This window comes from Phoca vitulina, unplaced genomic scaffold, assembly GCF_004348235.1.
Source record: "Phoca vitulina isolate PV1807 unplaced genomic scaffold, GSC_HSeal_1.0 scaffold16, whole genome shotgun sequence".
Classification (NCBI taxonomy): domain Eukaryota; kingdom Metazoa; phylum Chordata; class Mammalia; order Carnivora; family Phocidae; genus Phoca; species Phoca vitulina.
The window spans coordinates 7,647,320-7,667,474 of record NW_022589719.1 but is presented as its reverse complement, the minus strand read 5'-3'; the positions used below and the strand labels follow the sequence as shown (position 1 = coordinate 7,667,474).

General features: G+C 40.6%; 1 protein-coding gene across 3 annotated transcripts in view; it reads left to right on the top strand.

Moving 5' to 3' along the window:
- The first annotated feature begins 702 nt into the window (after window positions 1-702).
- Window positions 703-20,155, top strand: part of BDNF (brain derived neurotrophic factor) — a 61,644-nt gene continuing 42,191 nt past the window's right edge. Inside the window, exon 1 of one of the 3 annotated variants that reach the window (XM_032414178.1) lies at window positions 703-1,310. In XM_032414178.1, the coding sequence (XP_032270069.1) occupies window positions 1,308-1,310 (3 nt within the window). In that variant the 5' untranslated portion in view covers window positions 703-1,307. The other 2 variants (XM_032414181.1, XM_032414180.1) reach the window with 2 other exon arrangements.

The following is a 20,155-nucleotide window of genomic DNA, read 5'->3' as shown; positions in this document are numbered from 1 at the left end:
CCCAGCCCAGGCTCATCTGGCGCGTGGCTCAGCTTCCCCGCTGCGCTCACCCTAGCACCCGGCGGGCCTAGGGGCCCCCCGGACGATGCGGAAGCGACTCTGGGGAGGAAGCACCAAGCGGACGCGGAGCGCCGAGACGCTGCGGTGGCACCCCTCTCTGCCTTTGCCCGCGGCTCTACGGTCCGCGGCGCGCCAGGCCGACCTAGCTGCGCACCGGGGCTGTTAACTCACATTTGAGAAGCCATAACCTATTAGAGCAAACGCAGTTATAACTTCATTCAACTCAGCCGCTCGAGAGCTCGGTTTACACAGGTTCCTGTGGGCAACTAGTGGCTCGCCCCGGTGCCTCTCGCCTAGTCATCAGTCCCTAAGAGGGAAAGGAAAAGTTGTCGAGCTGATGCGCGCTTCGACGCATGCAGTTGTTCCCAAGGACAAGTCACTCACCCATAGCCCCCGCCGCCTAGCCCCCCAACCCCCCCACTTGATCATCACTCACGACCTCATCAGCAGGAGACCCTTAGTCATGATGGGGAAGGGGGAAGGGCACGAACTTTTCTAAGAAGTTTCCTTTCTACCAAGGGAGTCACAGTGAGTTGGTCACGTAAACAGCACGGAGAGTCGTTGTTGCCGCCCCACCGCCCCCTCCCCCTGCGCTCTTCTGGTATTATTATTAAAGCGGTAGCTTGCTGGCGCTGATAAGCAACAAGTTCCCCAGCGGTCTTCCCGCCCTAGCCTGAGAAGGCGAAGGTTTTCTTACCTGGCGACAGGGAAATCTCTCGAGCTGAGCTCAGCTTTGCTAGAGCCCCAGGTGTGACCGGAGCAGTGGGCAAGGGAGCGGTGTGCAGGCTTGATTATTTTTATGAGGGTACCCTGAAACTCCTCACTTTCCCCGGGAACTTTCTGTGCCAGGACCCAGTGACGGGCGGTTGGGAGGAAGCCCCAGGAACCACCCGCTATTTAGCAGGGCAGTTGGGCAGTCATTGGTAACCTCGCTCATTCATTAGAATTACGTTAGAACTCAAGAGAAAACGTGTCTCTCGGAGTGAGGGCGTTTGCGTAAATCTATAGGTTTTTCAACATCGATGCCAGTTGCTTTGTCTTCTGTAGTCGCCAAGGTGGTTGAGAGTTTAAGCTTGCGGATATTGCAAAGGGTTATTAGATTCATAAGTCACACCAAGTGGTGGGCGATCCACTGAGCAAAGCCGAACTTCTCACATGATGACTTCAAACAAGACACATTACCTTCCAGCATCTGTTGGGGAGACGGGATTTTAAGACACTTGAGTCTCCAGGACAGCAAAGGCACAATGGTGAGTAGCAATAAACCCTGCATTATAATTGAAAAATCTTGACATGTTGCTTAACAACGGGCATATCACAGCTCTTCCTGGCACTTCACACGCCAAAGAACAGCAGCTACTCAGGCCAGGAGAATCGGGTTTTTACATAGTGCAACTTTAATTGGAATCATTTGAGATTTAACACAGCAATGTGGAACTGCGTGGAACAAACTTGGAGCTGGAGGGGGGGTGTGTTATATTGGCTGTTCAAGGCTGATGCTTCTCTCCCAGGCTTCTTGCATTCCATTCTTTTCCTCTATGTGTGTGGTGTATGAGCATATTCTATGATTTATATATGGGCATGTAATTGACATTCACAGGGGGGTTAATTTCCATCTAAAAACAATAATGCTATTAGAGGTTGAGGTTAGGGGGTGGAGGGGGGTAAGGATGGGGTAGAGACTGGGAGTTTGGGTGCGGATGGGGGTGGGGTTGGTGGGGGAGAAATAAGTCAGAAGTGCATATCACCGGTAATGAAATGGGAAATCCTCTCATAGAAGAAAAGGGTCTCATCAACATGTGATCAACTATTAACAGGATGGCTTTGGCAAAGCCATCCACACGTGACAAAACGTAAGGAAGTGGAAGAAACCGTCTAGAGCAATATCAAGTATCACTGAATTAGAGATTTTTTAGCCTTTTCCTCCTGCTGCGCCGGGTGTGTAATTGGGCGAACGGAGTCCATTCAGCACCTTGGACAGAGCCAACGGATTTGTCCGAGGTGGTGGTACCCTAGGTAGCCGTCTTAGCCCCGCAGTAAAGCCAGCTCCGTGTCGCCCTTAAGAAGCGTCTTTTCTGAGGTTCGGCTCACACCGAGATCGGGCTGGAGAGAGTCAGATTTTGGAGCGGTGCGTTTGGAAAGCGAGCCCCAGTTTGGTCCCCTCATTGAGCTCGCTGAAGTTGGCTTCCTAGCGGTGTAGGCTGGAATAGACACTTGGCAAGCTCCGGGTTGGTATACTGGGTTAACTTTGGGAAATGCAAGTGTTTATCTCCAGGATCTAGCCACCGGGGTGGTGTAAGCCGCAAAGAAGGTAAGCATCGGGGCGGGGACCCCCTGCAACCCCAATTCTTGAGCTATTTTGATACTCGATCTTCCCGAGAGGACTTGTGGTGAAGGGGAGGAGGTAGAAGGAGAGCATGAGAGGGGGGTTGTTTCCTGGTATTTGCCCAGTTTGGATTGCCCTAGGTGAGAGCCTTGGGGTAAAGCGAGAAGGGGGGTGGGGGGGGAAGAAATAAAAAAAATGCTCAGTCTTCCTGCGGATATAATGAGTTTAGTTAACTTGGACCTGCATATGTCTGATTCAAATGTAAGATTTCTCTTTTTCTCCCCTTCACCTCCTTCTTTTCCGTTCTCTTTGCCGGTGTGTGTGTGTGTGTGTGTACAGTAGATTCATTACTAATTATGAAGCTTTTCCACAACATTCGATTTCCTAAATTTTGACTTTGTACCATTTAGAATCAGGCGGTGGAGGTGGTGTACGGTGAGGAAAGGGGAGGTGGAGGTTGGGGAGAGGGTAGGAGGTAACGCTAAATCTCCAACACAAAATGAATCAAGGTAATTTCAGCTCTTCTAGTGAGAAGGATTCATTCTCTATGTATCTCTCCCCCCTCCCTTCCTCTCTCTTCCCCTCCCTCCCGCCCCCCCCTCCTTCTACCCCGCCCCCTCCTCCTGCCTCCATCCCTCCCTCATTCTATCTCTTCCCCTCCGTCGCCCTCGCGCCTCGCTGGATGTTTCTTTCTGTGTGTTTTTTTTTTTCCCCCTCCCTCCCCACGAGTTTCGGGCGCTGGCTTAGAGGGCTCCCGCTTTCTCAAGGAAAGGGGAGCCGCCGAGACCGCGCTCCGCTCCCCCGCCGGGCCGGATGCCTCACTGAGCCCAGGTCCGAGTCAGTCGGGGTAACTAAGAAAAGGGGGGCCTCTGCTTGGGAGAAGGTCCTTTCCGGGCCGAAAAGCCAGGGAGCGGGCCGGGGGAGGGGGTCTGGGCGGCTGGAGGCGGTGGAGAAGAACACTCGCAGATCCGCTCGGCGGCTGGACAGAGCCACCAATCAGCTGGGGCTCAGACTGCCTAGCTACCGCGAGGTTGCACCCGGAGGCGCGGGTGGAGGGCGGCCGGCTCGCCGCGGGGCCGCGGCAGCCGGCGGGGTGGGCCGGGAGGCGGGGAAGATCGATGCTGCTCAGAGCCTCCCTGCCTTCCGTTCCACCTCCCCCGCCTCCGCCCCGGGGGGGGACCCAGAGCGGCCAGAGCCGGCGGCAGCACTGTCCTCCGGCCTCTCCTCTGGGAGCCCAGGGAGTTGCGCGCCCTAGCACGGGGGCCACCACCCTTTCCACACTCCTACAAACCTCAACCCACCCCCTTCCCGGACCCTTTGTTCCGGCCGCCGAGCCAAACCCAATGGCAGTTTTCGCCCCAGGGCTTGGGCGTTCTGGACTCCTCCTTCGCGGATCAGCCCTTCTTAATTAAGAGTCGAGGGCTTGGGGTGGGGGCGGGGTAGCGTAGGGGAAAACCTATTTCCGAAACTCAAGACTCGACTGTTCTAGCGAACGAAAGAATCCCAACTTTGCTCCGGTGGAAGGGACGGATTCATAGGCAACGCGAGAATATTGTGGAGATTTAGAAGGAAAAAAAAAAAAAACAGGCACTAGGATCAGATGACGGTGATAGGCTGCTCTGCACACAAAGGGAGCGTAGGGCAGGGTTTACGGAGCAAGTCTGCAGCAGCGAATGGGGCACAGATTGTTCCGAGATCCAGTCGTTTTCTCAGTCAGATCTACGCGAAAGGAGGAGAGGGGAGGGGCAGGGAGGGGAGCGAGGCGGGAGGGGCTGGTCTTGGGGGCGGGGGGATTTCTGATCAGTCTGATGCAATTCCAAGCGTGCTGCAAAGGAACTCCAAGGAGTCCGCATCACCATCGCCACCCACCCTTCCCAGATGGTGCTGTTTTAAATACGGATCTGCAGGGCTGAACGCAGAACTGGGAGATTTATTGCAAAATCCCGGGAAGGGAGGGGGGGGAACCGGGAATGGATGGGCAGAATTTAAAGGTGCAACGCTTGCTTTTCCCCAATCAAGCGGCAACCGGTCGGATTTTTTTTTTTTTTTTTTCCTGTCTGCCTGTCTGGATTCTAATTCACCAAGGAAGAGGTGTAAATATTGTGACATTTTGAGGCGGCTTGATGGATGAGAAAAAAATCATCTGTCACTCTAAATTGCAGAGTTCCCTCTCCGTGAGATGTCTTGCTAGCGAATACTCACTGCTGCCTAATACAGTTGCTAGGGCTTCAGATGAATGCATCGTTAAGGGAATATTATCCTTTTAGTCGACTTGCCAATTTATCTGACAGTCGAACCGAGAAAATTGTAGATTTCGCGTCTCTGGGAGACAAGGAGGGAAGATGCCTAACAGTCTAATTCTTGTAACCTCGAGATCATTAACCACTTAAACCTGCAAAGTGTCACGTCATCCTCTCTCACATACACACACACATCCTCGACTTATGAGATAAAATGGTTTCGCCTAAAGTGCCGTGGAAATGAATGTCACTTTAAGAAGGGTGCACCTGATATTCACTGTTGATGTGTATTTACATAGAGCTTCTCAGCATGAAGGCAAGAAATTTCAGTTGTCCTGTTTGAAATCAGACGGAGGATTAGAGGTGATAAGCAGAGGGGAAGAAAGCGAGGGGGGTATTTTTAACCCTAAAAATTAACAGTATTCTAGCCTACTTTTATACCCCTGGTCTTGCATATTAATATTTCCGTGTGTGAGATTTTAGCTTGGTCTAGCTCCCCCAATGGAATATATCAGTATTGATTCTGATGAAAATATATTCATCCTGCCTGTAGCTTTTTCAGTGTCATTGATAGTAAGACCTACAACACAGCAATTTTTGAGGATTGAAAAAAAATGTCTGAAAGGGTTTTGCAAACTGGGAAGCAGACACTCTCCATAAATGGGAGGTATCACTATGGCGTTCTTTTTACATACAGCATTTTTACATACAGTTTCATTTAATGGAACCAGGGTACTAATTATTTTTAGATAATCATTTAATTTGTATGGTTAAGGCAAAAAAGTGGGGATTTTAAAAGCAAGTTTTTTGCTGACTTACAAAGTATTATTTGTTAATTGCCTATCAGTGTAAGTTGGAAAGAAGGCCTTTAAAAGATCTAAAATCAACCTACATAAACTTCATTTATTTGCAAGACTCTTTTCCTAACAAGTCTCTAATCTAAATTCTTAATAAGAGGAGAAGCTTGTGAATTTAGTTTCTTTTCTTTTCCTGGCCTGTCCTCTAGGGGAAGCATTAGTAAGAAACAACATCCCCAAATCAGGCAATGTGAGAGGCAAGGCCTGAATGACCACAAAATAGATAATCAGCCACAAAACCAACAAATAGAAATGAAGAAAAATCAGCACTGAGGCATGACTGAAAAAGGATTTTTGTTTTTAATTCTATGATTTGGGGACCAGGCTCCAACTTGCTCAAATAACATTCACAGGATCAAATTGCTTACAATCTGTCAGTTAAAATGATGTCTAACTGAACATATTTTTTATTAAATAGACTTTTACCAAAGGCCAGTAAAGCTATTCTTTGTTTTAATTAGGACAAGCTAACCATTTAAATGATTCTAATGAATATGAACTGATATCTGGTTTTAAAATTCTGCTTAAAACTAAATTTTTTCTGAAAAGCACTGACTTGCCAGAAAAATATCTATTTTTGTAGCTTTCTTTTCACTCTATGGATAATTTAATGAGTTGCCTATTTTAATTTTACAACTGCTACCTCAGAAGTAACTCAAATTATCTTTCTTTGGCTTGTGCCTTTCTCTGCTGATCTGCTGCTGCTGTGTGTGTGTGTGTGTGTGTGTGTGTGTGTGTGTATGGGCATGTTTGTCTCTGTGTGTTTTCTGGTGAATTTCACAAGCAGAGATCTCTTAAATTTACATGCCATAATCCATGTAAAGAACAGAGTGTGGTACTTAATAAAAATAAATATTAACACTTAGTGAGAGCTTACCATTATTGAATCCTATGGAAATGGGGGGAATGCCTTTAAGGGGAGAAAGATGAAATTCTTAACCAATAAAAAGAAAATTTCCTCCCCACCTTAAGAGTGATCATACTTTCAAAAATATAAAATCTTTCTTTTTTTACTTTGGAAGTTAAAGCTACTGCTTTAACAAGTGTGTCTTGAGAAAGATAGACATGTTTGATGAAAACTAATACCCCAAAACAACGTGGTGCAAAGATCAGAATGTTAAATTCTTTATCCCTGCCTCCATTTTCATTTGGCAATTTTGGGAGTGTTCATTCTGAATTTTTTAAAATTTAGGCAGACTTTTTAATATTTTTTCTTTTTTCCTAACATTCTAAAGGAGTCCTACAAACAATTCTGCTATAATGCAGACTTTATTTGTATTTCCTGATAATAGTATTTTGTAGGCATGTAGTACTTTGATAGCTCTTTACAGTTTTCCTTATTTGTTCTCTTCAGCAATTGTGTAGGGCAGGAATTAGCAATCACCTTTTTACAGATGAGGCAATTCAGATTCAGAGTTGTCCAAGACCACGTTGCCGGTAAGAGGTGAAGACTGAATCAGTCTATGTCTTCAAATTTCAAGGATTGTGCTTGTTTCTCCCCAGACCATGCTGCCTCAAATCCCACTTAGGTATCTGACGGGACTGTGCATGTTATTTCCTCCTATTTTGATTTCTTTGATTAAAAAAAAAATTATCTACAAGTAGTTCCCAGAATTCTGCTCTGACCTTCCCTTCTTGAGCCATTTCAATCTCCCACAATTGGAGGCTCAAAGAAAGGAATCTTCATGTAGCTGACATACCATCTAAGGTACAATCACTAAGTCCCCAAAAACCAACACAGAAAATAGGAAGAGCCAAAGCCAAGAATCATTTTGCTTTTACTTGTGAGTCATAGAATCTGAGGGCTGGGAAGGTTCTCAGAGGTCACTTGGCCCAACCCATATCTGATACATGAATTCATGCTGGCTTGTTTTCTTCCAAGCCTCTGGAATTTCATCCCAGTTTTGGATTCCTGGAATCTTGCTTGTCTTGGTAGATATTCTGATACTTAATGGGGATCATGAGCTTGACTGGCCATTTCCTACTTAGCCCAAAAGGTATACTTTCTACTGAGACACTGAAATTCATAATTTTATGCGGTAAGCATTAACTGACAACCTGGAGATTCAGCAATAAGGAAGACTAAATGGTTCTTATCTTGGTGGAGCTTATAGTTTAAAGACATGACTAGTCCTTTAATTTGCTCTAATCCCTGGAAGGGGACAAACTGCTGGAATCTTACCTTTTTCAAGAAAACACAGTGAACCAAATTAAAAGCCTGAGTTCAAGCTTCACTCCCAACTAGTCAGTAGCTGAAAAAAATCAATTAGTCCCTCTTGATCTCTATTTCTTCACACATAAGACAAGTAGGATGTCTCAGGATAAACTCTCAATTCCACTTTAGCTCCAAGTTTGAATGATATAATGGATAACTCTTTCTTGGTGGAAAGAGCCCTATCTAGGGCTTAAGTCACCCTAACCTTTGATGATTTACAATTTGGGGTGCCGTCAGGTTTTTAACTTGTTTGTTAAGAAGCACATTATGAGAAGTCAAGGCAACTTATTTAAACTCAGCCTAGAAGGAATCTAGATATTGAACCCATCATTTTCTGAGAAATGATGACTTGGAGAGTTTTAATTTGAACAATGATCCCGAACTCCTACAGATTATTTTTTTAAAAAGTATGGGATGATGAGATTGACTCACTATCAAATTAATTGCTTATTTTCTTTGTGTAAGCATAAGTTCTCATTTTTCAGGTCATTTCCTTTTAAAATCAAAGATATTACATCCTGAAATTGTCTGGGCCTCATGAATAATGCATTATATACACATGATAATAGATAATTAGATGGACCATCCAGGAAACACATGAAAGGGAGCTGGTAGCTCAAGGATTGCAGAAGGTGTGTGGGCATTTTGACATCCAGGAAATGCTATAGATCTGTCCTTAGCTAACTCAGCCTGGTGGAGATAATTAAGAAAAAATGTGGGTGTAGGAAGGCTGCAAGCCATTCCCTGGGATTGGCTAGCTTGCTGCAGCAGTTCAAAAACAATTGGCACAGCCACCCACACTGGACATGATTGCCCTTTGATGAGGCAGCTATTGACTTTTATAAAGATGCCATATTTAAAATAACTTCTGATGCACTAGGGATGACAGATATCATTCTTGAATTCTATTTTAGACAAATGGCAAAATATATTCCAAAGTATTAATTTAAAAATTAAAAAAAAAAAAACTTTAAAATCTAGTTTCTAAAAACCAGCAGTTTAGCAACATGTGACCTGACTTTAACAGTTTGGTCAGAAGCTGGGAGAAACATGTGGTCTATGTGAGACATTTTGACCAGTTGCAAGCATTTTCTGGACCACCACAGGAGTTTGAAAGTGCTCTGCTGATATTTTTAACCCCTGAGTAAACATTAAATGCACTAAAAAAACTCACACTGGGAAAGAGAAATCCAATCAATTGCCCAAACAGCAAAAGAAAATACTCTCAGATCTTTGTGCTCACGGTGTATGTTATAATATATGGAATCTAGAAATTCCTTCAGAATATGCTAGGTCCCATACTTATCAGCACTAGAAGGAATTGGAATTGATTTATTTTATCTCCAACTTCAAGGAAAATATCAACCACCTACTTCCCTACCTACTTCCCTAGAGGACTGTGGGAAGAAATACCCAAATTGGGTGATTATGGAAAGGTTCCATAAATATCTAAAGCCTTTGGGATAGGACATTGTAGGGTAAGTGAATAGAAAAGAGAAATGTGACGATGAAGAAAATTGAGCAGAGAAAATAAAAAGCCCAAATAGGATCAGTATTAAACAGAGATTCTAGAAGTATCCCCTCTGAGTTTTCCTTAAGGCCATTTGTCCATTGAGACTGATCGGTACCATCCATGCTCCTTATTCTGGTTACTTTGGTAGGAAACTATTCTTTAGCTTTTACCATCCGCCTCCACTAAGGACTACTTTCTCCCCAGCAACTTCCATAATCAATATTTTAAAATGGGCTTGTTATTGTTTCTCCTTGGAATATGTGGCATTAGCATGAACTTTGTGACCACCTTTGTGCCATGGACTCCATTCTCAGCAGTCTGGTCAAGATGTAAATCCTTCTCAAAATAATGTTTCTAAATAAATAAAATAAAAAATTATAAGGTTACAAAGGAAGCCAATTATATTTAATACAGTTATAAAAATATTAAAAAATAGTATATTATATGATATGGTAACATGCTTTTTTAATGCATGAAATAAGGTCTAACAGCATGTAAACACTAAAATTTTGAAGTAGTGATAAGCATCAACATATTTTGAGATGTCTGTAACAACTGACAAGTGATATGAAGGTGTCTGCAATTTCTACTAGTGACAAGGTCTACAAATACTACTATGTAGCATTTCACAAACATATTTGACAACACAGCACTTGTTGGGGGGTGCTTATGAACATAGTATAGATTCAGAAATGCTAATTTTGTCTCTTTCTGTCTTCCAGTATTAGCCATTGAGTTTTCCTCCCTGGCAGAAGGAAACTGGCATTTGGGGAAAACTTTTAAAATATACTTTTACCATTAGACAAGTTGCCAAGTGGATAAAGAACCAACTGATGGTGTGGTTAGGGTATAGTGACATGTTTCTACTGACTGAGCTTGCTATTACTCTAAAGTTTATCCTTAGTACCACCAGCACTACCCCACTGCCCTAGAAATCCACTACTGTATTAAAAAAGAGAAAAAGTTCAGACTCTGGTCACTAACTCAGTGAGCATTGCCTTGGACACCTGGTATGACTTCACTAACCTCAACAAACTATAGAGACTTCATTTTTGTCACTACCATACTATGGGAAACTATATGCAAATTATGATGGGATAAGATAACATTTATTTTGCATTTATTCAGTGCTAAGTTCTTTGCTTTGCATTTGAATATACTGTTTAACCCTCAAAGCAACTCTCTGAGATGGATTATATTCTAATGGTACAAATAAGGAAAGTGGAGCTCAGAGAGTTTAAGTGATTTACCCAAAATTATATAGCAAATCTTAAATGGAAAAGCTAAAATTCAAACCTAAAGTTCTCTGGTTCTAAAGCCCATTATACAATCACGTCTCCCTATCTAATAGCTACCACCCAGATTCGATTTGCGTCTCCCATTTTCAGGTTTGCACATATATTTTGTTAAGAGACCTTCACCACGCCCTTTGAGAATCTCAAAATTAGTAGCCACAAGTGCTGGTCCAGAATTATATTGAATCTCTGCTAACTAATGAAAGACTTTCAAACCACTCATTGTCACCTATCCTTTTTGGAGCCCTGTATTCACGATCACCAAATGGAGACAGTGATAATACTTAGGGTTTTGTGGGAATGAATTAATAATAAAATCGAACTTTATTGAGTTCACTGTGGTGAGCATTCTACATTTCCACAGTTAATTGAATCCCCACAACAATCTTTCTAGGCAGAGATTATTATTATTCCCATTTTAAAGATAAGGAAACTGAGGCATCAGTTAATTAACTGTTCTAAATTAGCAGAGACAATAAGTGACAAAGCTTGACTCAAACCCAGGTTAATCTCATTCCAAAGCCCTTTCTTTTACTCAGTAAACTGTAATCTGTAAATCCCTTAGCTGTTAATACAATTGTTGTCATGTTTAAAACACTAGCAAGAAAGAGAATTTCCAGAAATAAGTGTATCGCCACTGAAGAGAAAGATGAGTATCTGGAACTCTTCACCTGCCTGTTTTTCCTTCCACTTACTTTAGTTTATTAACCCAACAGATGATGTCTAATTCCTTTCTTAACTTATTCAGGGCAGCTCCAAGTTAGCTGACTTCTGAGAGTTATTGAGTAAAAAACGTTATAAATTGTTTAGATTAGGACTTAGTGTGTTTAGAAGCCATTTCATAAATTTGCCTTTTCGAACTGTTAGTGGCTCTAGCACTGCAGATGCTGTGATGAGGCACACCCTCTCCAAAAACACAGTGGATGGAAAACCTCCGAAGCTAACAAGTTGTTTACAGATATGGAGAAGAGAAGGATGGACAAGCACAATCCTGAATGTAATTACAGGGCTTACAGCCCCTGTTAGGGACTAAAATGTTTATTGGCTTTCCTTGTGCAATTCAATGTTCTTCCTCCAAAGGCTCCACTCCAAACTTGGAATTTCTCTGGAAATCACATCTCATTTGGGAGAATGCAAAACTTGGTGTCTGGGTCTTTTGCGTCTTTTCAGAACACCAGCTCTAGAAATAAGCTGGGAGATAGTCCAGGTAAGGGAGTTATACATGTACTTAGGCATCTTCCTGATAAAACTCATTCATCGTCCTCCTGAAAAGCAACTCCTAGAAAGATGTGGCTTTAAATGAGGGACTGGAGGCATACTGGTAAGTCTTAGATAGCATGAGTCAATGGTGTTTGCATAGCTGCCAAAGTTATGTAAGGAATCAAAGATGGGGAGACCTCATCCTGCCTCCACTCTGATTTATGCAAGAAACGATGGCCTGAACTCATAATGTATTTGTTATGTCCTGGAGCTCAGAAACCATCCCGGCAGGAAAGGATGATCTTAAAGGACATTTTAATGTATGAAAAAGTCCACCGAAAGCCTTGTCAGAGGTAACTGCATGCTCTAAAAGATAGAAGAGTATGAATTCTTACCTTGGCTCAGGTCTCTAACTTTAGGGGAAATAATTACATGAATTTCAAGTTTAGTTTACCAAATGATACACCGTTCCTGAAAGGAGTCTGAATGTAGAAGGAGAAAAGTATCTTAAAGATGATCTAGTTCACAGGTACCTCTGGTGCATTGAGATCACCTGAATCATTTGTTTTTTTCTGAGCTAAGGTCTGAATGTGCTGCCTGCTTATAGCCCACTCCCCTCATTTTATTGATCAGGCAACTGAGGTGCACACTACTGAAGATCTCTCCACCTAGTCAACAAACATTTCTATGAAACTTATAGTATCCACGTGGGCTAGTGAAATGACTTGCCCAGGTCACATGGCCAGAAAGTGATGAAGTTTAACCTAGGACATAAACTCCCTTGACTACAATATGGGCCTTAAAATCTAATCATGTGACAATGATAGGTTTTCTATTTTCCAATAATAAAAACATAAAACAATGAATGGCCTAAGTTTATATATAACTTAGATTAATTACGTTAAAAAAATAACTTAGATTAATTACTAAAATAGACACATAAGATATTGATAGCATGCCAATAAGACTTTGTTAATTTTAAATTGACAGGACAAAATTAATTATATTTTAAATTTCTCCAACACTCCACAGTTACTTTACGATTATTGAGACACTAGCTAAGGCAAGATGAATTGAGACCTCAAGTTTTCATTGATTCCTATATTATGCCCTGAGTTTTCAGTTACTACATTTAGTTCTCGATTCTTATCTGAGATTTGACAACAGCTTTATTTGGTTTTCAGTGACAATTTTTGTAGCTTCCTTCCCACTCCCCCTAGGAAAACAAAACAAAACAAAAAATTGATTATTTCCCTTAAAATGATTAAAAATAAGAGGGGAATTCTAATCTTAATTGTATTTCTTAGAATCCCTAGTCTTAAAAATGTTAGGGAATGTTTGCTAATTTAAACTTTATACATAGATATTTTTTAAAGATTTATTTATTCATTTGAGACACAGGGATACAGAGAGAGAGAGAGCATGAGCAGGGTGAGAGGCAGAGGAGAGGGAGAAGCAGGCTCCCCGCTGAGCCAGGAGCCCGATGTGGGGCTCAATCCCAGGACCCTGGGATCATGACCTGAGCCAAAGGCAGGCAGATGCTTAACCATCTGAGCCACCCAGGTGCCCCTAAACTTTATATTTTTTAACCCACATCATTTTCCAAAGAAATACTCTTTTTTTTTTTTTTTTTTTGGTAAGCTCTATACCCAACATTGGGCTTGAACTCATGATGCCAAGATCAAGAGTTGCATGCTCCACTGACTAAGCCAGCCAGGAGCCCCCAAGAGATACTCTTTAAAGCTGTTTCTTTGTTCTTCATATGACATCCATACACATCATTCCACTTTTGTGATTAATTTCTATTATTAAGTACTGTTCTGAAGTTGTGCTCTTACAAAAACCAATTAATTGATGGGTAAATTAGATATTTATAAATTCTTCCTAAAAATGAAGAATGAAATTATATAAATAAATAACAACAATATGAGTTATCAAAAACACAATAACAAAAAGTAATATTAAAAATGTTAATTAGCCAAGCGAATAGTCAAGAATATGTCAAACTTCTATATATTTTTTGAGACAAATTGGCATCGTGTAGGTTAGCATGATTCTCTTTTATGGAATTCAACTTATTTTTACTCACTTTAATTAGTTTTTGTGTGCAGATAAAATGGAAGGCAATGGAAATTTGGCTTGCAAAGTAGTTCTAAGATGATCTACATCCACAATCTGGTTGTAATGCCATAAGAATATGTTTATTATGTGAGAATGGTAATTCAAATTAGCATTCAGTATAGACATAAAGCAATGAGCAATGCAAGCTAACTTCAGTTATTTATCCTGGGAACTTTTTCTTTTTTTAAATTAAAAAGGTCAGAATATATAATAGTATTGGCTCATTCTTCCCAAGTACTCCAGGAAAACATGTCTATGAAATAAAAGATCCTCAATGCTAAACATTGTACTGCATTTGGGGGAGGCATGAAATTTGGTATTAATGTGTTGGGTCTTCATTTTTCTAATTCAGCACAGAGGCTGTCTCGAGGAAAGCTGACTGTGGTCTGAATATGCATCCCAGAAATATATTTAATTTGTACCATGGAATCAACGTCTGACTTCCAAAATTGGATATCTAACCGTATAACCCACTACTTCACACATAGCACCCACCTTTCCCAGATCATAACCACTGTCCAGGCAGAGAAAAATGGGTTTCGTTGAGTGTATATATAGCAATGACTGACCAAAAAAATCAATGAAGGGGTCTTGGAATTTAAATGTGTGGCTCTGCTTTCCCCCATCCATTCCCCATTCTATCCCTTGTCTCTGTCTTCAACTTTTATGAAACATTATATTTGTCCTATCCACCTGCATCAACATCACCCTTTCTTAGATCCAACTAGACTTACTACTCTTGGTGCCCTGCACTGATAGATCAAGGTTTCAGAAGTGACTACTTACAGCAAACACTCCTAGCCTAGTAGTCTTCTTTTGGTCACAGAGTCCCTTGACAACTTCTCAAAATCATATTATGAAGGGGAAATAAATGTCCTCATCTCCTATTCAGTTTCTCTTTAGAGTGTTGACTTCATTCCATGACTGGCCTAATTTCTTCTCGGGACTACTAGATTGAGTTTGTAGTCACCACTGAAGGCCCTAAACATGCCCTAAAGAGACAACCATGAGTAGTGGGAATGGTATTTCTGCTGATCCCATGCTCTTCATCTGGGCTATAAAGAATGAGAAGGCCCAAAATATTTGGTCACATTGGGTTGTGAGATCATAACAGAGCTATAAATGACAAGTGAAATGATCAGTTAAACTTGCTTCTAGGTATCATGTAGGTTAACATGATTCTTTTGTATGGACTTCAATTTAGTTTTACTCTATTCTAATTAGGCTTTATATACAGACAAAATGAAAAGATAGGAGAAATTTATCAAATTAGGAGAAAGTAGAAGCTTTAAAAGTAGTGTAGTGTTTTGTAGTCCTTACCTTCTGAGAGAAATTATGTCAAAATAAACACTTGAGAATATGTAAGCAGTATCCCACTTTTAACAAATAAAGGTTCACAACTTGGGATATTAAGTGGAGTACAAAAAAAATCACTTGTTCTTAAAAAAATGATTTTATTGAGAAGAAAAGAAGTAAAAGCTAAATGTCCTGTTTAAAATCTGTTTCTTTCACAAAGTGCTTCATCTAAAAACTAAGGATACAAGACACAGCTTTGACATGAAGGCTCATCTTTTTATGAAACAAACTACTTCTGTCTGTAAGTTGCAAGGGAAGGATTTGTCAATCTGATTGAATCTCCCCTTTAGTTTTTCCCAACAGCTGTGTTCAGATAATTCATGACTCTCATGTTTCCTGAGCCCTGGATAATTTCACACACATGTCTAGTATGGGGCTTCACATTTTCAGAAGAATATGGAGATCTTGGAGGAGGTCCAGGGTAGACCGAGGGAAATGATTAATGGATTGGAAGTTGGAGTTTATGAAGAAAGGTTGTGAGATCTGATTTCTTGCTATGAGAAAAGTCCAAGTGGTGACTTAATAACACAGGAGGTTAGTAAGCAGCTGTTCTCCATCTTCACTAAGGTTGGAAGAAATGAAATAAGATATAAATTGCAACAAGAACAAAAATGTGTTGTAAGTGGGAACTTCCAAGCACTAGAATTGCTGGATCCTTAGAAAGGTCTTCAGAAGAAGAATGTGGAATCTACTGGTCTGCAATGATAGGCCTATGAGTGGTGAAGAAGATGAGATAATCTCTTAAGATCCCCCTCTGGATCTCTTTTTATAAATCTACCTAACCACTTAGAAAAATTATTTGCCTGAACAATGCCTCATTTCCTTCCTACCATTACTTATATCAGGATCCCTTATCCTTTGTCTACCTTCTGTAAAATGCTGCTAACCAAGGGTAACTAGGGCCCTGATCAATCATGACAGGCGTCCCCAGCTGCTAGGTGCCCTTCCAGCTTTGGGAAAAAGTTTCTTGTCCATCACTTATATCCCTGGCCACTGCCAGCATGTTGAAGATCATCTTCCCATACACCAAATCCATGACAAAGGAAAGCAAAACCAAACATAATTTCCTACCTTTAACTAGTTCACAAATGACCCAATGGATTAAAAGACAGATCTCATGTTCTAGAATTTGAGTATCTAAAGAGCTGAAATATGTTTTATTCATCTGCCTTTAACATAGTCCAAAGGGTTGGGGTACCTGGTTGGCTTAGTCGGCGGAGCATGTTACTCCTTAATTCAGGGTTGCAAGTTCGGGCCCTATGTTAGGTGTAGAGGCTACTTAAAAAATAAAATCTTAAAACAAAACATAGCGCAATGTTTGGCAGTAGGTATTCAGCAAGTTTTCATCAACTGAATGAATGTAACCATGACATGAAGATAGTAAACTGAAGATTAACTGAAGTTGAGAAAGTCAAGTGTTTCAGATGTTTCCAATGATTCTGTATGCTAGACAAATCTAAGTCTCAACCCTTGTCGCCACACGTGTAGCACTGAGGATTTTATTCCTACCATGCCTGTGCTATCAGGAGGATTTAGACAAGAGAGCCAGCTGCACGTCCTGCTCAGGTCCTTCGTCAGAGAGACCATTCAAGATAGGCACTGTATAGATTCAGAATCATATAAAAATAGGCCAAATTCCTAGTGTGATTTTGTTTTTTAGGAAGCTCAATGGTTTTTTTTCTAAATTCTCTTTTTGCATATGTTTCTAACTTTCTCCATGAAGAATATGAAATTTAACAGTAGAAAATCTCTCATCGCGATCATCAAACAGCCTAGTTGTCTCAAAAATAAGGTAATCTGTTCTTTACAATTTGATTCAATGTCCTGAAACCTTCTGGTTTAAACCTGCTAATCCTTCTCATGACTCTTCTCTCAGTAAAACCAACGACATACCACAGGCAGCTATCTCCGTCAGTTCTAACGTTTGTTCTCGGTCTACAATCGCAACCCTTTTGACCGTGCTTACAGAAACATTACAATGAGTAAACCAATTTATTCTTCATTATTAATTTTTAAATGTTCTCAGGGAAAATCTGGTAACTCAGAGGGTTACAAGTTGATGACTCTCATATGTTTGGGGGTTAGTCTCAGTTGTTTTATAACGGTTTTGGTGCTGTTTCTCTTGATCCAACTAAATATTATTCCCAGATGGGATCGGTTTTTGACCTTCTTGTTCTATTCTCCTAATTTTGGCCCTTCTAACATTTTCCTACTGTGGCTCCTTTCTTTTTTTTGTTTGCCACTAATGGCCATACTTGGTTCCATAATTCCTGTAACAGGTGTTGGCCAATTTGGGCATTTGATTGTGGCATAGAAGCTATTCTTAAGGTTCATAAAAAGCTTACAGAGAAGAAATACACCCCGTATTAAAGTACCATCTAATAAACAGGAATATTATTTCTCTTTTAAGATTTTTCTCAGGACAGACCTTACTCAATAATTTGTAGGATTAGAAGTGACACAGTTCAGTGCTGGATTGGGCCTTTGAAATCATGCAGCATGACTTTGAAAATACCTTTGCCACTCTGCGAAGCAGGAGAGTTTTCAGTTTACTTATTATTTTCCCTATGCTAATTATGAAGATTTTCAGCAGTTTTTGAGGTCAATTCATTTGATTCTAGACAACTTTTTTTTTTTTTTTGCAAGGAGGATTGAAGGCAGGAGTAACTAGGAAACAAATAAACATGATTAAACATAAAATGCTTATAATGATAGAATTGACCTCACCAATTAAAATTATTAATAGAAAAAAATATGTCAATGTCAAATCTGAGTCTACTGCCTCTGTTCCCACTTGCGTAATGAGGCTTAGTTTATGTTTCCTGACAAGAATAGATGAGAATTCACATTTCTTCCTGACCTTTGTCCTTCTAGAACATTGGGTTAGAATAGAATTAGCCCATAACCAAAAATAAAGATTTTAACTAATTCAAAATTAATTTTTAAGCCCCCCAAAAGTGAAATATGGAGCATTTTCTTTTCAAGCAGTCAAGTTTTTCCTCCTTTGGGTGATTGAGAAAATGTTCAGATCATGAATTTGGGAACTTTGTTCTTAACCTATCAATCATGTGAGAGATTAATCTTTAAGGCAAATCAGAAATGTTTGCTCTATATTCTCAGCATCACCCTTGATCATAATAGGAAAATAATTTTGTAAAAAGTTTGATCTTAGACTTCTAGCACTATCTCCATATGCTACCTGAACTAAACAAATAAAAAAATTATTCAGAGTTCCGTGAAACACACCAGTACAACTTTAGTTTATCTTAGCTTCATTGTTTTTGAATGTAAGATGTACTTTTAAGGCAAATAAAGTATTTTAAGTCTGATCTTTTACTGTTTTGGTAACACTGTAATCACAAATCAGAAAGCTTTAAAATGCTCAGAAATGTCAAGAGGTCTGATTCATCAAAGGGTTTATCTGAATTGACATTTGTTCTTCTTTTATTTCTAAATATTCCTGCCATTTCTGACTCCTCTGTCTTTTCCTCAGTAAAACTTCACCACACACTGGAAAGTAGAGATACAAACATTTATTTGTATAACGTCAAGGGAGAGTAGGAATAAGAAGATTGGCCGTAGACACAATCAGAGTCTCGGAAATGAGAACACTTTTCCTTGACAAAAATGCTGATGTGGCAATGTGGATTTAGCCGGTAGAAGATCTGCCATAACTTCTAACTGAGCAGCACCGAGAATGCTAAGATTCTTGCCTCTCACTTGGTAGGTATTTTTCCAAGGAAGTAAATTACAATTGAGCTTAAAAACTTGAGGAAATAACTCATTTTCAAGCAAATTTAAAGTTGGAAAGTAAGCATGGGTTTGAAGTTAGCATAAAGTTATTTTAAAAAGTTTAGGCAGGGCTCCTCTAGTACTTTATATAGTACAAGGTTTGTGTGTGTATATGTGTGTGTGTGTTTAATTTATAAATCTAGTCTCTTAAATTGTTTTGCAGTATTAAAAGAAATTGTGTCTGCATTCAGCCTACAACCCTGGGAATCCATACAGAGTTTCTCTGAGGTGGCCAAGCCCAGCTTCATGCCCACTGTCCTTTATTGCTTCTGGCTAGCCTGCAGATTTCACATGCATTAAATATCCCACAGTAAACCTCATCATCTGTGCTGTAAGGTAGTTTGTATTGGTCATGTGTCCTGTCACGCTGATAGAAGTGCAAAGCTAAATGTCTGACACGCTAAGAATATGCATGTTTTTGAACAATTTGACTACTCAGTCCACCAATTTGGGAAATCCTTCTGATAACACTTCCAAGGAACAGATAGCTTTGTTTATTTTGAGGTGGGGGGAGGCACGGATATTTCTAGCTGGAGTTCCTGAGTTCATTGAAGTCTCCTCTCTGGCATTTAGCTGTGTGAATTTGGGCAAATTATTTCATGGCATTGAGCCTCAGGTTCTTCATTTATAAAATAATAATAGTTTCTGTCACTAGTCTTTAGAAGCTCTAAAACAGCTAATACAAGTGAACTCATTTTGTTAACTGTAAACCCTTAGATATAATATTATTATATACTCAGTTCAACAGCACATTCTTGATAACCACAAGAGGGTCCAGGAAGGGAAACTGTTTATAAATCTTTCCCTTTCCCCAAATTAATGTTGGAGTGTTTAGGGAAATTCTTACAGCAATGAGTCTTAGCAATTATTAGGTCAAACCCCTTTGAGATTAGAGAAAAATGCACATACACATAAAACTGGCCTACCAAATTGGGGGGGGGATGGGCGATTCCTCTGACACCCATTTATTCATTCCTTAAGAAAGTGTTTCTCAGAGCGTGACCTCAGATTTTCTGCATCCGAATTGCCTGGGATGTTTGTTAAAATGTTAATTCCTAGACCCGGCCCCACCCCTACTAAATCACGAATTCAGGAGGAGAAATCTGCGTTTTAGCAGGCACCCAGATGACTTGTATGCTCGCGGGAGGTCCAAGGACTACAAATTAAGTACTGCCGTCTT